This window comes from Condylura cristata, unplaced genomic scaffold (genome assembly GCF_000260355.1).
Source record: "Condylura cristata isolate star-nosed mole 26May11 unplaced genomic scaffold, ConCri1.0 scaffold00030, whole genome shotgun sequence".
In the NCBI taxonomy this organism is placed as follows: Eukaryota; Metazoa; Chordata; class Mammalia; order Eulipotyphla; family Talpidae; genus Condylura; species Condylura cristata.
In genome coordinates this window covers 13537156-13551121 of record NW_004567131.1, presented here as the reverse complement: position 1 = coordinate 13551121, position 13966 = coordinate 13537156, and the positions used below count along the sequence as shown (strand labels likewise).

The following is a 13966-nucleotide window of genomic DNA, read 5'->3' as shown; positions in this document are numbered from 1 at the left end:
CTCTGAGGGAATGGATAGAAGCATCTGAGAGGCCCAGGGAGGCTAGTTTGTAGTTGACTTCATAGCTGGAAATTCCCTAATGCCCACTCTGTTTAAAAACGTCTGCTCTAAGCCATGAATCCTGCCTCCAGGGTTTTCCTGGCTTCCAGATTCTGCATGATGTGTGGTCAGTGATCACTGGACAATCCAGGGAGGCCCCTGGTAGGAGAGAGAGAGAAAAAAGAACAATACCATGAACCTAGGGATCAGGGAGAAACCAGGGGTAGAAGTGGAGAAAATCCCCTTAATTATTAATAAGAAATTTTGAAAATACAATGTGTTAAAAAAAAGTTGAGAAGAATGGGACTCATCAAAGAGCAAGAAAGAAACATATACATTAAGAAAAAGTGACTTGTAAAATAAAGTCAAAGATAGGATGGTTGAAAATGACTTGAGAAAATGGCCAGAAGGAACAGCAGGATCAGAAATATGGATAGAACGGTGTTTTTTCTCTCATCAGTAGTATGCTTGAGATACAGTGGCTGTTATGTTCATGATGACTATTCTCCCCATCTTTCAAACAAGTGGGCTGATTGGTCTTTTTTTCTTAAAGACTTATTTATTTATGCATGCAGAACTGGGGTACAGGCCAGAGGTGCAGGGGCAGTGAGAGGATTCACCAGAGACGGAGTGGGAGCAGAACAGGCAGATGGATGAAGTACACTGCTGAGGGGAGCAGTTGGCGGCTGGTCCATGAGGTTCACCTCCGGGGCCAGGGATCGAACGCACGCTGTGGTGGCTGCAGCTAGCTTGTGTGCTGCGTCCTGACCAGTTGCACCAACAGGGAGGGCCTGGCTGGTCTTCTCTGTGGACCATCCTATGTCAGGTGATGAGATGGGAACTAGGTCTGTCAGCGCCCAGGTGTCTGCGCTTGGGATCCTTGTAAATGGGAGCTTTGTTTCTACAGGCCAGTATCCCCAGGAGATGACATCCTTGAGAAGTGACAAGTCACTCTACAGGTTACAGACATGCTTTTGGTGGCTAGAACTCTAACAAGCTGGGTGTTTTCCCAAATTCTGAAAATTGATGGTAATTTTTTGCTTTTTATTTGGAACTCTTAAATCTGCTTTCTAATCCTAGTAAAGCTGTTCTGGAATTTTGAATTTTCTCTAAGTGTCTTCACAAAAGTGTGTGTGTGTGTGTTCATTTGAATCATTTCTTAGCCACCAGTGTTCAGGTTTGATGTTGTTAGGTATGTGGCTGATGAGGCTTTTCTGTGTGGGTAAGTCCTTTGATTTGGAGAAAACCCTATTTAAGTTGAGCTGGGACTTGGTTTAATTTTGAGAGAGACAGTTTTTAATGGTAATACTCCTTGATTCTGAATCTTTGAAAAGAGATACTCTGTAATAATTAAAAATTGATAGTTTTAAAATTTCTAATTAGATGTTTGTATAGACCCATGGAAAATGCATTTCTGCTTCTATTGAAATGAATTCTAAAGAATTTCTGGGCAACTTTTACTAGAATTTAAGTGAAAAGGATATTGTTTAACATAAGTCAGTCAACTAGAAATTGTAAATTTGTCATGCATCAGTTTTCATTTATATTAATATTTGTTGTAATAGACTTATTTTACATTGGAAAATTTAGGCTTTGGGGAACTAAATGCTGGCGGAAATGGTTTTTGTTACAAAATTATAGCAAAATTTCTGAGACCGCTTTTTATTTTTCAGCCTAAAATTGTTGGTGTTTCTCCACAGCTAAAACACATTTTTCCATGGAGAATAATTTGTCTCGATATTCTGTGGCATATAAAAGATCACTGCGGAGTATTTTGCAGAAACATATTAATGTAAAGTTATGGAACCTCTGGGATGGAGGGCTCACAAGATGTAAATTTCAGAGCCATTGCTAGTATTTTTTCCCCCTATAAACAGACATTTAAATTTCAGTTGTATAAAGTCTTTATAAGGTACTTGCACATTTAAAAAGATTTCACTTAAATGTTACCTTTGATTATGTGGATTAGATTATATAGCCATATATACTGTCTACTCCACCCTGCAATGAGACATTGCACTTCTTACAGTGAAAATTGGCATAAATTCTGTCAAGCACAGGCCCATTTATCACTCCACTGTGCTGATTGTTCTTTCATAATGAAACACGATATGCATATTTATCGCATTGGATATTTTGACCTAATCTTTAAACTTTTGTTCAGCCAGTTGATGTCATGTTATCTCTGCCATGCCTACAAGTTGAATGATTGATTTATCTGGATGCAAAAACTTTGCAGTCTGTGTTCCAGTGAAAAGAGACCATGAGAGTGTGAGTTCTGAATGCTTGGCTTTGATACAGTCTCTGCTTGTTTTTTTTCCATGAACTTGAGCAAAAGTTGGTTAAGAACATCTACCTCGTCACATGGTTAGGAGGATCAACAGAGACAGAGTAAGGTGAAGGACTTTGTAAAGCACAAAGTGAATACATATTTTAATTACTTATAGTTACATGCCTCTCATTGCTTTTAGTCTTCTCAATAACCAATTGGCATACAGGGGGCCTTTCTTAATTGGTTTTGACTGATGTACTACATGCTTGGTGACTTAGAAACAATAGAAATGTATTTTTCACAGTTCTGGAGGCTGGGAAGTCCAGATCAGGGTGCTAGGAGATTTGGGGTCTGGTGTCCTGATGCCTGAAAGGTGCCTTTTGTAACTTCACTTTGTGGAAGGAGTGAGGAAACTTGCTAGCACTTCTTTTATAAGGGTGCTAATCCTATCCATGCGGATTCCTTCTTCATCACCTCATCTAGTTCTGATTATCTCTCAAAGGTTCCACCTCCTGTAACCATCCCATTGGGTGTTAGGGTTCAATATGCACTGGGGAGAGTAGAACACAACTATTCAGGCCTTAGTAGGGTCAGGAGTGCTACTTATGCTAATGATAGAACAGAACAATAACCCAGTTTTAGCATCAAATAGTTTTAGCTTTTTCCATATCATTAGCTTCCAGGTAATATAGATGTATAAAGTAGGGAAGATGACATTTTATTTGAGGAAAAAAAATCTAGAGGTAAAAAGAATAAAACGGGATAATGTTCTTGTTATTAGGATTTTGGTATATGACTCTTAAAACTGCGCCTTCCAACCTTCCCTGAGTACCTACTGTTTGGTTTTCCTTGGTCTTATGATCATTGATGGGCAGTGGGACCTACTGACTGAGATTCAAGTTAGTGATTAAAACAGCAGATATTAGCTATGGGCCCCTTGCTACTGGTAGTCCTGTCAAAGCTTGTTGAAAGTTTCAACCTGGAATTTGTGGGAATGGATCATAACTGCTGAGACTCTCATCATTTCATATGTACTTACAACAAAACAAGAATTAATCTTTATTAATTGCTTACTGTGTGCTAGGTAATGCCATGTTTTATTGACATATATATCTTTTTTTAATCCAGATAGCACCCCCACAAGCAAACTGTTGTCAGCACCGTTGTTATACTGGTGAGGAAAGAGGAGGAGAGAAGTCGAAAGACTTACCCAAGGTCAAACAACTAGTCATGGCCGATCAGGGAGCCAGATATCTTCCTCATGCTTTAACCTTGCTTTTCCCACAATACTAGTTTATCATATAGCTCTTTTCCTTTAGATTTGAGCTAGAAGTGGTTGCATCATGCTTCTGAAGCATCAGAACAATGTCCCAATCATTTGGTCTTGACCTTTTCACAAGGACTGAATGTTGGCTTTATCCCATATGGTGCTCATGGCCCACTAGCTCTTCATGGCCTGTCAAAGACAAGGTCACAGTGTCAGTGGATGTGAACCAGGGCAAGTATTTTGCCCTCATTGTTGCTGCTGATTCTGCAGATTCTGTGCTGCCCTGGGAGTGAGTGTGAAGGACTACTCTAGCTTGCGAATGTAACGTACTGAAACCTTTGGAGATATGTTTGTGGGCACATGAGCCAAGAAGTCACATTTTTAGTGGGTTTTGGACTTTAGACAATTGAGATTTGATATTTCTATTTTCAAAAATTGTCCCTAACACTCTCCTCCCTTGTTCACAGTACTGTCACCCTGCTTGTGTCCTGGTCACTTTTAATATTAAAGAAATTGCAGCAGCTTCTGAGTCCCCCCCCCTCAAGATTTATTTATTTATGCACTCAAAAACTGGGATACAGGCCAGGGATGCATGGGGGTGGGGAGTGAGAGGATTCATCAGAGACAGAGTGGAGAGCAGAACAGGAAGACCTACCGAAATACGCTGCTGAGAGAAGCAGCAGGTGAGACAGAAGAGGTCTGCTGCTTCATGCGGGTCACCCCCCTGGCTGGGCATCGGAGTTGTGCTGCAATCAGTGGCTGCAGATAGCTTTGCTTTAACTTTTTGCATCACCAAGGAGGCCCTTCAACATTAGTTTTTTTTTTTTTTTTTAAAGATTTATTTATTTGTGCATACAGAACTGGGGTACAGGCCAGAGGCTCAGGGTCGGTGAGAGGCTTCACCAGAGACAGAGTGGGGAACAGAACAGGCAGATTGACGAAGTACACTGCTGAGGGGAGCAGTGGGCGGGTCAGGAGAGGTCTGCCACGCCATGTGGTCACCTCCCGGGCAGGCGGGAATTGAACTCATGCGGAAGCAGCTTTAGATTCTCAGTGCTGTGCTTTAACCCGCTGCGCCACCAGGGAGGGCCCAACATTAGTTTGTATTGCAACTTTTGTTTAAACTTTTATATCATTGCTAGATTCATTTTTATGCAGATTTCCTGTTTATTAAATATATATACCTACTTTCTGGGCTGTTCACTTTCTACCTATTTGATCTTTTTAAAGGCTCCTTTTATTTTCCTAGCTGGAAACTTTCTGATTCTTCTGTCATTTACTCATTCCTCTTGGAACCCTCTAGATTGTGTTCTTTATAATATCTTCTTTGGTGTTCACTGATTTCTAGATAGGTTGTAAGTTCTCAGGATCTCATATTCTTTTTTTTTTTTTTTAAAGTTATTTATTTGTGCATACAGAACTTGGGTACAGGCCAGAGGTGCAGGGGCAGTGAGAGGATTCACCAGAGACAGAGTCAGAGTGGGGAACAGAACAGGCAAATCGTTGAAGTACACTGCTGAGGGGAGCAGCAGGCGGGTCAGGAGAGGTCTGCCTCGCCATGTGGGTCACCTCCGGGGCAGCTGAGGCAGGCGGAGATCAAACTCATGCGGAAGTGGCTTTAGCTTCTTAGTGCTGTGCTTTAACCTGCTGGGCCACCAGGGAGGGCCCAGGATCTCATATTCTTGCATCTCCTTGCTGCCCAGCAAAACTACCCATTATTAACCATTTTGTTGTCATAATTTTGTTTCGTAGGCATTTTGTTTCAAATTAAGAAGAAAGTATTGCAATAACAAGAAAAGTGCTGTGATTTTAAATTTGTTGGATCATCTGTTGCTGTGTTGAAGTGCACTATTTCTCCTTTGTCTTGGCAGCAATCAAAGAGAAATATACAGACTGGACTGAATTTCTCATACGGGATTTGACTGGTTCCCGGACAGCTCCTGCCAACCTCCTGGAAGGTGTATGTATTGTTGTTATACAGCTATTCTATGTCTGAAGCTTCACAGTTACATGAGCTCAAACCTAGTGGCATCATTGCATATATCCTTCTGCAGGTATACGTGTGCATACAAATATCTTTGGCCAAATAAACTAACTTCCTATTTTTTCCTGACTTACTTAGGTTGCTGATTTTAATGACATTGAAGAATTGCACCTATGGTACAGTCAGTACATGGAAAATTTGGTTCTGTGTGACCACATTTGAAAATATATCTAATTGTTGAAATAATTTTCCCACTGCACTATTTGTTTAAGTTACCCTAATTAATGATGGCACTGAAATCCTTAGCTGAAAACTAAGCACTATGTGCCCTAGTATAGCTTCTTGGGGTAAATTGGGAAGCAAATCTGTTAAATAGTCCATATTGCCTCATAATGCACAATTTGAACAAGCATGATAGAAGATAATTAGCTTCTCTTCTAAAGATGAGGAGGAATGGCTGACCATATTTAAAGATGGTTAAGGTCATTGCAAGTACAAAGGAAAACAACCTGTACTGTGAATTCTAGATATTTCATTTGAAAATATTTTATGCTAGAAGATTTGAATATTGACATATATAATAAAACAGGAAGAGAAGTATACTGTGCCATCAGTATTTACTGAGTCACTAAATCTGTTTGCAGAATACCTCCGAAAAGGAGAAGACAGAACGAATAATGAGGAGTATGGTGTAGATTTTCACAATAGCATTATTCCATTCATCTAATTAAAACTTTCCCTTCTGTCTTAAGTGATATTGGTGCTATGGAATACCACAGTCTAATTCATAGCTATTGTTTTGGTTTTGTGAAATTCCGCCTGGTGTATTTATTTATCTTAATGGCTGCTAGTTGAACTGTTTGGTTAACAAACTTTTCACCCTTTCCAAAGGACAAATTATCTTGTTCTGTTGATTTTTGAGAAATGTGCTTGCCTAGTTGGCAAGCTGAACAAACACCCTTTTCATATGCTGACGTGCTAAGAAGTTTCCTTAGGTGGGGCAGTGATTTTACATATCTTCTAAACCAACTGTTGGGTTACATCTAGAAATTACCTCACACAGGCAAATTGAATTGATCATTCATGTATATCAGAGATGTCATCTACATATAGTCATGCTTTCTGACATAATCATAGCAAGATAAATGTCTGCCGAATCAATCTCCACTTACTGCCTGACGCTAGACGTCTGTCTGCTGCAAAGCAGCCATTTTGCCACCACATATTTTCTAGCTTGAGGCAAATTTGGGTATAATTCTCCTTGAAAGCATGCTAATTTTTAACAAATGCAGTTTTATCTGGGAAGGGTGATTTGTTTGGTGATAACTGCACAAACTGTTATTTTCTGTTTACTTGTGATTTTTGTGTTTGGATCCAGGGTTGGATAAGATGGGGAATGTGTGTGGGGGGAGCGGGAGGGGGAGGGGCATGATTGTGGAGAGGATGGGGGTGGAGGGAAACACCAGATTGTTTGCCAATAGCTTGGATGATGGTGTGAAAAAATATTATCTTCTGCTGTCATCTGTTTCCATGAGAACCTTAAAAGAAAGTTTAAAATAAGGAGTTTTGCTTCTGTTTAAACAGCCTCTGCGAGGGAAAGGCCCTATAGACCTCATTACAGTTGATTCCTTAATAGAACTTCAGGATTCTCAGAACCCTTTTCAGTACTGGATAGTTAGTGTGATTGGAAATGTTGGAGGAAGATTACGCCTTCGCTATGTGGGATTGGAGGACACTGAATCCTATGACCAGTGGTTGTTTTACTTGGATTACAGACTTCGACCAGTTGGTTGGTGTCAAGAGAATAAATACAGAATGGACCCACCTTCAGGTAAGGGCTGAACTTTCGTTGCTGTGAAGTGTTTTAGAAGGTGACTTGCTATTTACCTGGACATGTCTCAGGAAATTTTTTTAGCTCTGTGGTATCTTTACATGTGAGTATGTAAATGTTATGTACTTGGACCTCATAATATTTTCTTTGGTGAACAAAAGACCTTAATTAGTAGGGTTGTAGAAGGGGAAAAGTGTGAGCCTGTGGGCAGGCTGATTTACTTCCTTTGGAGTCACTCTAAGTGTATAGATTGGGACTTGGTTATATTCTTTTTCCTTAGGGATTTTGATAGTCTTACAAGTAGGTTCCAAAGTCTCCAATTATTCATCCATGCATCCGTCCATCCGTCCATCCTTCTATCCACCCACTCATCCATCCATCCATCCTGCATCTATCTGAATATCTAAACCCGAATGATGTGCCCTTCATACCTCCCTCCTTACTTCCATCTATCTGAATATGCAAACCAAATGCTTATCGTTATATTATCTGTCTGACCTAGATAGAAGTAGCAGATGCTTTTTTTCCTTGGCATATCATAGGTCTTAATAAGCTTCCAATGCTCTGTCAAATGACTTTCCATGGACTTAATTGTGTAGAATAGTGCATTATGCTTCCTCACATACCTAACTGGGCAAAAACTCAGTGTTTACAAAATAACTGTTGTTGAATGTTTACTCTGCACCAGGTGATTTTACATCTGCTATGTTGTTTATTTTGATTCCAAAAATGCTGCATGTTTGGTGTGAATATTTCTGTTTATAGCAGAGAAAATTGAGACTGGGACTAAGCAATTTGTCCAGAGTTTTCCAACTTGTAGAGGGGATGTGCTGCAATTCAAACCCAAGGTCCTGGCCCATTCTGCCCCACTCCCCCTTACTGGCCTTATGAACCTTTTGATAGGTGGTCTCAGAACAAGATATTGGATTCTGATGGAGTTAAAGATGCCAAGGAGGAAATATTCAGTCCTTCCAGAAATTGCTGATCTTCCTTCTGGTCATTTTCACAGATATATTGGGAGCAAAGAATTGGTTCTTTACTTTATTAAAATTGCCAGAGATTTCTCCTCCCAGGGTTAGTCTTGGGTACATGAAACTGAGGAGTTATATTTCCCTTTCCTGTCACTCAAGGGCTTTAATCGAAAACAATTCCTCATTCTATGTCTCATGTGCTTGCATTTGTGTTAAATTTGACAGGCATCTAGACATGTAACATGGCATTTTATTAATATTATTGCTGTCAACATTTTGAGAAGCAGCCAAGAAATCCATTTATACCCGGAGTAATTTTGGACTATGATGACAAACAAAGGACCTGTCAGTGTGGAGAGAGATCTAAGCTCATGTTTGCCTTGGGATTCATCACCTAGCAGGAGAAATTGACTTTGCAAAGAAAGTTGGGTGTATAAATCTCAGCTTAGTATATAATTGCTTTATAAATTTTAGGACAAACATATTTGCCAGTATAACAGTTTATAGTAAAGTAAAGGAGTACTAAAGCCTTGTAGGTTTTCTGTAGGGCGCTTTTTCTGTGAAACATTGCTGAAAAACAAGAATGGGGAATATCACTGTAGATACTTTGACGATATTTTGCACGACAGCACTCTCTTCATTCAGATAATTTCACATTTTATACATGAGAACAGTGTGTGTCTCCTTGTCTTAATTCTTTTCTTTCAGTTGTAGTGGAAGAGGATAAAAAGTGAAAGTGACTCTAAATATGTGACTTTCATATTTTTCAAATGTAGTGACATGATGAAAACTGGCTTCTCCTAGCTCCTTGAGTGCTATAATACCTGGGAAGCAGTTATTCCCCAGAGTCTTCATGTCAGAACCTAGTATTTTGGGTTTGTGTAAATTAATTGCAAGACCCAGTGTGACTTCTAAAACTCTATAGTTGCACTGTTTCTTTAACTGAAATATAGGTGGGAAAGAGCTATTTTCTTATTCCCAGTTACCATTAAATAAATGAAATGAATATTTCCTCCTTGGCATCTTTAACTCCATCAGAATCCAATATTTTGTTCTGAGCATTAAACTGGTGGTGAGATGTAGACTGGCAAGGGTGGTGGAGGAGGGAGATAAATGATGCTTTGGGTCACCTTTGAGGCTAAGCCAGATGAGTTCACGCCCTCAGTGCCCTCTGCACTGTACAGAATGATGAGGCTGGTGCTGTCCTCTTGCCCCCTGTTAGGGGAGCCTTTAGGGACAGAATCAGACTCAGGAGAGGGACTCTTTGGTGATTTCATCTTTTATTGAGCCCATCAATGGCTCCAAGATATAGGGTGTATAGGAATATGGGCTGTGGGGTTCATAATACTGTTTTCTTTAATAAAAGGAGTCCACGTGACATTAAGCTTGAGGAGAAGCCTGGCAAAGAAGAAAGAATATGAACTTGGACAGGTCCAAGTTAGTTGCTCCTTTTGTGGCTCGCTAGCGAGAGTTCTTGCACTGGTTACTTTGAACTTCAGGTTTCTCACCTGTAAAATGGGGACAATTAAATACTTGGTGTGTTAAGTACCTCAATCAACTGGCATTTTCTAGTTTTTCAATCTGAGATCGTAGATTTTTTTTTTTAAAGATTTATTTATTTATTCATACAGAACTGGGGTACAGGCCAGAGATGTGGAGGGTGAGAGGATTCACCAGGAACAGAGTGGGGAGCAGAACAGGCAGATCGATGAAGTACACTGCTGAGGGGAGCAGCGGGCGGGTCAGGAGAGGTCTGCCATGCCATGTGGATCTCCTCAGGGGCAGGCAGGATCGAACTCATGCAGAAGTGGCTTAAGCTTCTCAGTGCTGTGCTTTAACCCACTGCGCCACCAGGGAGGGCCTATCTTAGGTTTTTATTGAAGTTAAAGCAGGTGGTCATTGGTAAGGAATTATTTAGAGGCCCTACCTGATTTCAATATTCTGGATGTTTCAAAAGCGAGGTAGAGTTTCATATGTCCTTTTTGAGATTTTTTTCATCTCTACCTAGAATTTCCTTTCCCTCAAAGAAAAGCAATCTTTATGCCAAACTTTTCTTATTTTTTAAATTTTTCTTCCTTGTTTAAGCTAGCCACTGGAGTCAGGAGGTTTCCGAATCTAGCTGAAATGCTTCCTGCTTGAACTCCTAGTCCTCAAAGAGTTGTTGCTTTCTGTATTTATTCACTAGGGCTGCCATGGCAAGTCCCGCAGTGGGTGCTTCAACAATAGCAATGCACTTCCACATAGCTCTGGAGCTTGGAAATCCGTGATCAGGGTGTGGGCCTGGTTGGGCTCCCAGAGGCTCTCCTAACTGGCAGCTGACCGCCTTCTCGGCTGGACTCACATGGCCTCTTACGTGTGCGTGCACGTGGGGGAGACGGACCCAGAGAGTGAGAGGAACAGAATACACGTTTTAGTGTCTCTTCTGATAAGTACCCGAGTCCCGTTATGAGATTCCCCATTATCTTGATCGCATCTAACCCCTGTTACCTCCTAAAGGACCCCTTCCACCTACTGTCACACTGGAGGGGCCTCAGCATCTAAATTTTGGCAGTGAAGGTCACAAACTTTCAGTTCATGGCACTTTTTTGCCTGCTTTCTCTTCATCATAGATGAGTCTTTTCCTCACTTGCGACTACCTGTTGAAGAAGGAAGGATGGAGGTTTTGGGGTGCATAAGAGAATGGGCTCACTCCTGGGGCCTTCATTCTGAGACTGTGAGATGCTGATTTTCTGCACTCCTACTTTCTGAAGTACTTTATAGCAAAACAGCCTGCAAACATTTGTACAAAGGAAAAATGTCTGATTTTTCACTTAGACTGCTAGTTAAAGATGAATCAGGACATATTTTAATTGCTTATTACTTTGCCACAAACAGAAATTGACATGATACATGCTATTAAATTACCTGCAACACGATCATTTTAAGAATATACTTTATGTTCTTTTAATGGTGCTATTTATTGCCCATAAAGTTGCCAGTGTAACTGAGGGCTTCTCCATCTAATGAAACATACGCATGGAAGGAATAAGGAATATCGTTCGTTGCTTATTGAAATCATTAGGTGTCTATCTTTAGCTGCAGTAGATTTTTACCTTTTAAGCAAAGAGGTATGCCTTGCCGTGGGCTTAAATTCCACATTAGGAATTAATATCCTCAGAAGTCAGAGAATTTTAGAATTGTAGCACTGGGGCAAAAATCACATGGAATCTGGGTGTCTTAGTCCATTGAGACTGCTGTAACAGAATTCCATGGTTGTGTAGATTAGAGACAACAGTTCAATGGCTAAAACCCAAGATAAGACCCTGGTAGCGGCTGTGTCTTCAGAGCCTCTTTTCCTGATGTACAGATAGCCTTTGATGCTGACCTCACACGTGGGAGAGGGCAGGGAGCACTCTAAGGTCCCTAGGGCATGAATTCCATTGCTAGGGTGCTTATCATCATGATCCATTTTACCTCCCAAAGACCTGCCTCCTAATGCCATCAGATCAGTAGTTAAGATTTTAGTTCATGAATTTGGGGTGGGGGGAGGTGGTGGGAAAATCTGTCCTTTGCATTTGTTGCCTTTGGCCCTGGTTTGGTGGGATGCTAGAGGGCTCAGCTTCCTGGGACAACTTGGTGGGCATCCCAGTGGGGTCTGTCTGTGCCTTGTACAGCTCTGTTAGGTTTTCATTGCTCTGATAGCCAGTGATTATTTGATGCCTCTTCTTTCACCCTCTTCTCTGTCTCAGGGATTTCTCTGTTTCTCAGAAAGCTCAATTACAGACCCTAGGACCTTAGGGCACCACCATAGGGATCTTCCTGCCACTTTTTCTCATTCCTTACATCCTTTCTTTAGCCTTGGCTTTGAAAAATCACCGTCCTTTTTCATGAGTTCATTCTCCTTTTACTGTTATGCCCACACTGATTGCTCTGTCCACCTGTTCTCCAGATCCCAAAGTGAATTTGTTCTTGTCTACTGAAGAAGTAAGGCTCTTGTTTCTCTTCTGCTCTCTTCTGACGTGTACTTGGTGCCCCCTGGAATTTCCTTCCTAGAGTTCTCTGAATTGCTTCCCTCTTCACTGAGATCGAACCATTCTTGCATTCCACAGGTCCTTCTCACCCTTAGGAGGCAGCTTATAGGGCTCCACATACTTATCCCTCTTACTCTTTTATGGGGCCCACTGATAGGCCATTTCTTCCTCAACTCCGTGCCTCCCATGTGGAGGCTGAAGGAAACAATCATTCATTCTCCCCAGAGGGCTTTATTGGGATCTCACTGGGTCTCAACCTTCTATATACTTTTTTCATGTACAGAAATTTCAAGTTAGGAAAAACGTTCCCCAGGTGAAGAGTATAAGTGAAATGTTTATACAAAGGGTCACAGACAACAACTAAGTGGCTCTGTGTAGCTGATAATTGTGGGTGGTACATGTTACTGTGACCCCTCCTGGCAGCACCTTTGGCCTACCATAATTAGGGTGGTTTGAAAAGACTAAATTGCCAAACATGTGGGCTTCAAGCACGAAGTGAGTTCAGAAACTGAGGATCAAAATATATGGCTCCATGCTGAAAAGTGGACTTGCAAGAAATAGAAAATGTAGCCCCGAAGGCTCAATGTTGCCTTTTAACTATGCTTAAGTCTATACACAGATCTTAACTGTCTGTCTGAAGTAGCCTGGCTTGATATAGGGAAGGTATAAACATAGCTACTTGAAGTGAGTACTACTGCAAATCCTAGTTTGATAAGGTCCTAAATCTGTTGATATCATATCATAAAATTTCTCTGTAGTTTCAGCAATTGGTAAAAAAAATGTGCTCAACAATTTTTTTCCCTTAATTTTGCAGTCAGGTAGTGTAACCACCATTCGTAAATCCGTCTCCCCTGACACAGCCTGGGGAAAAATATGGGTAACATGTGGTGTGTTAGCAACGTTTCAAGTGTAAATATTAAACTTGGTTGGTAAATTTTAGTTTTAATTTACCTTTTAATAATATTCTGACTTACATAGACTATTTTTAGCATATGAGATGAGAGCTCAGAGATTTGGTGAAAAATATGCTGTAATAACTGAAAATGCCAGGCCAGAGTCATTTCTACCCTAGAAATTTATCAGATAATAAGTTCTTCATCAGTGGATATTACTTCCCAGGTGATATATGGAATTTGGGACAGTGGGTGACTGAAGATGTGGCTAATGTGATTTATACCATTAAATTACTTACAGGCTGCCAACAGAATGCATGCAAATGTTCCCTGAAGAAGAGCCCTATTAAGTTTATTCTTCATTTCTGGTAGCAGAGTCCCAAGATGCTATTTAACTTCAGAAAATCCCTTTAGCAGGTGGTCTTTTATGGCGGGCAGGGTATGAATTCTTATGGTTGCTGAGTGTGCTTGGTTATTATGAAATCCTGAGAAGATAAAATTCAAGAAAAAACTACCCGGCAGAACATTTTGGTCCTTAAACTTTTATGTGGTTTACTGTTGATACAGAAATCTATCCTTTGAAGATGGCCTCTGAATGGAAATGTGCTCTGGAAAAATCCCTTATTGATGCTGCAAAGTTTCCTCTTCCAATGGAAGTATTTAAGGTAAGATATCTGTTCACAGCAATTTCTCTACTCT

The 13966-nt window shown here is 40.6% G+C and overlaps 1 protein-coding gene across 1 annotated transcript in view; it reads left to right on the top strand.

The window, feature by feature from the left end:
• The window catches only part of SFMBT2 (Scm-like with four mbt domains 2), a 166769-nt gene that overhangs the window by 59860 nt on the left and 92943 nt on the right, over positions 1 to 13966 (top strand). Inside the window, exons 4-6 of the mRNA XM_004691230.2 lie at positions 5450 to 5538; positions 7147 to 7393; positions 13835 to 13932. Coding sequence (XP_004691287.1) covers positions 5450 to 5538; positions 7147 to 7393; positions 13835 to 13932 — 434 coding nt within the window. The remainder of the gene's footprint in view (positions 1 to 5449; positions 5539 to 7146; positions 7394 to 13834; positions 13933 to 13966) is intronic.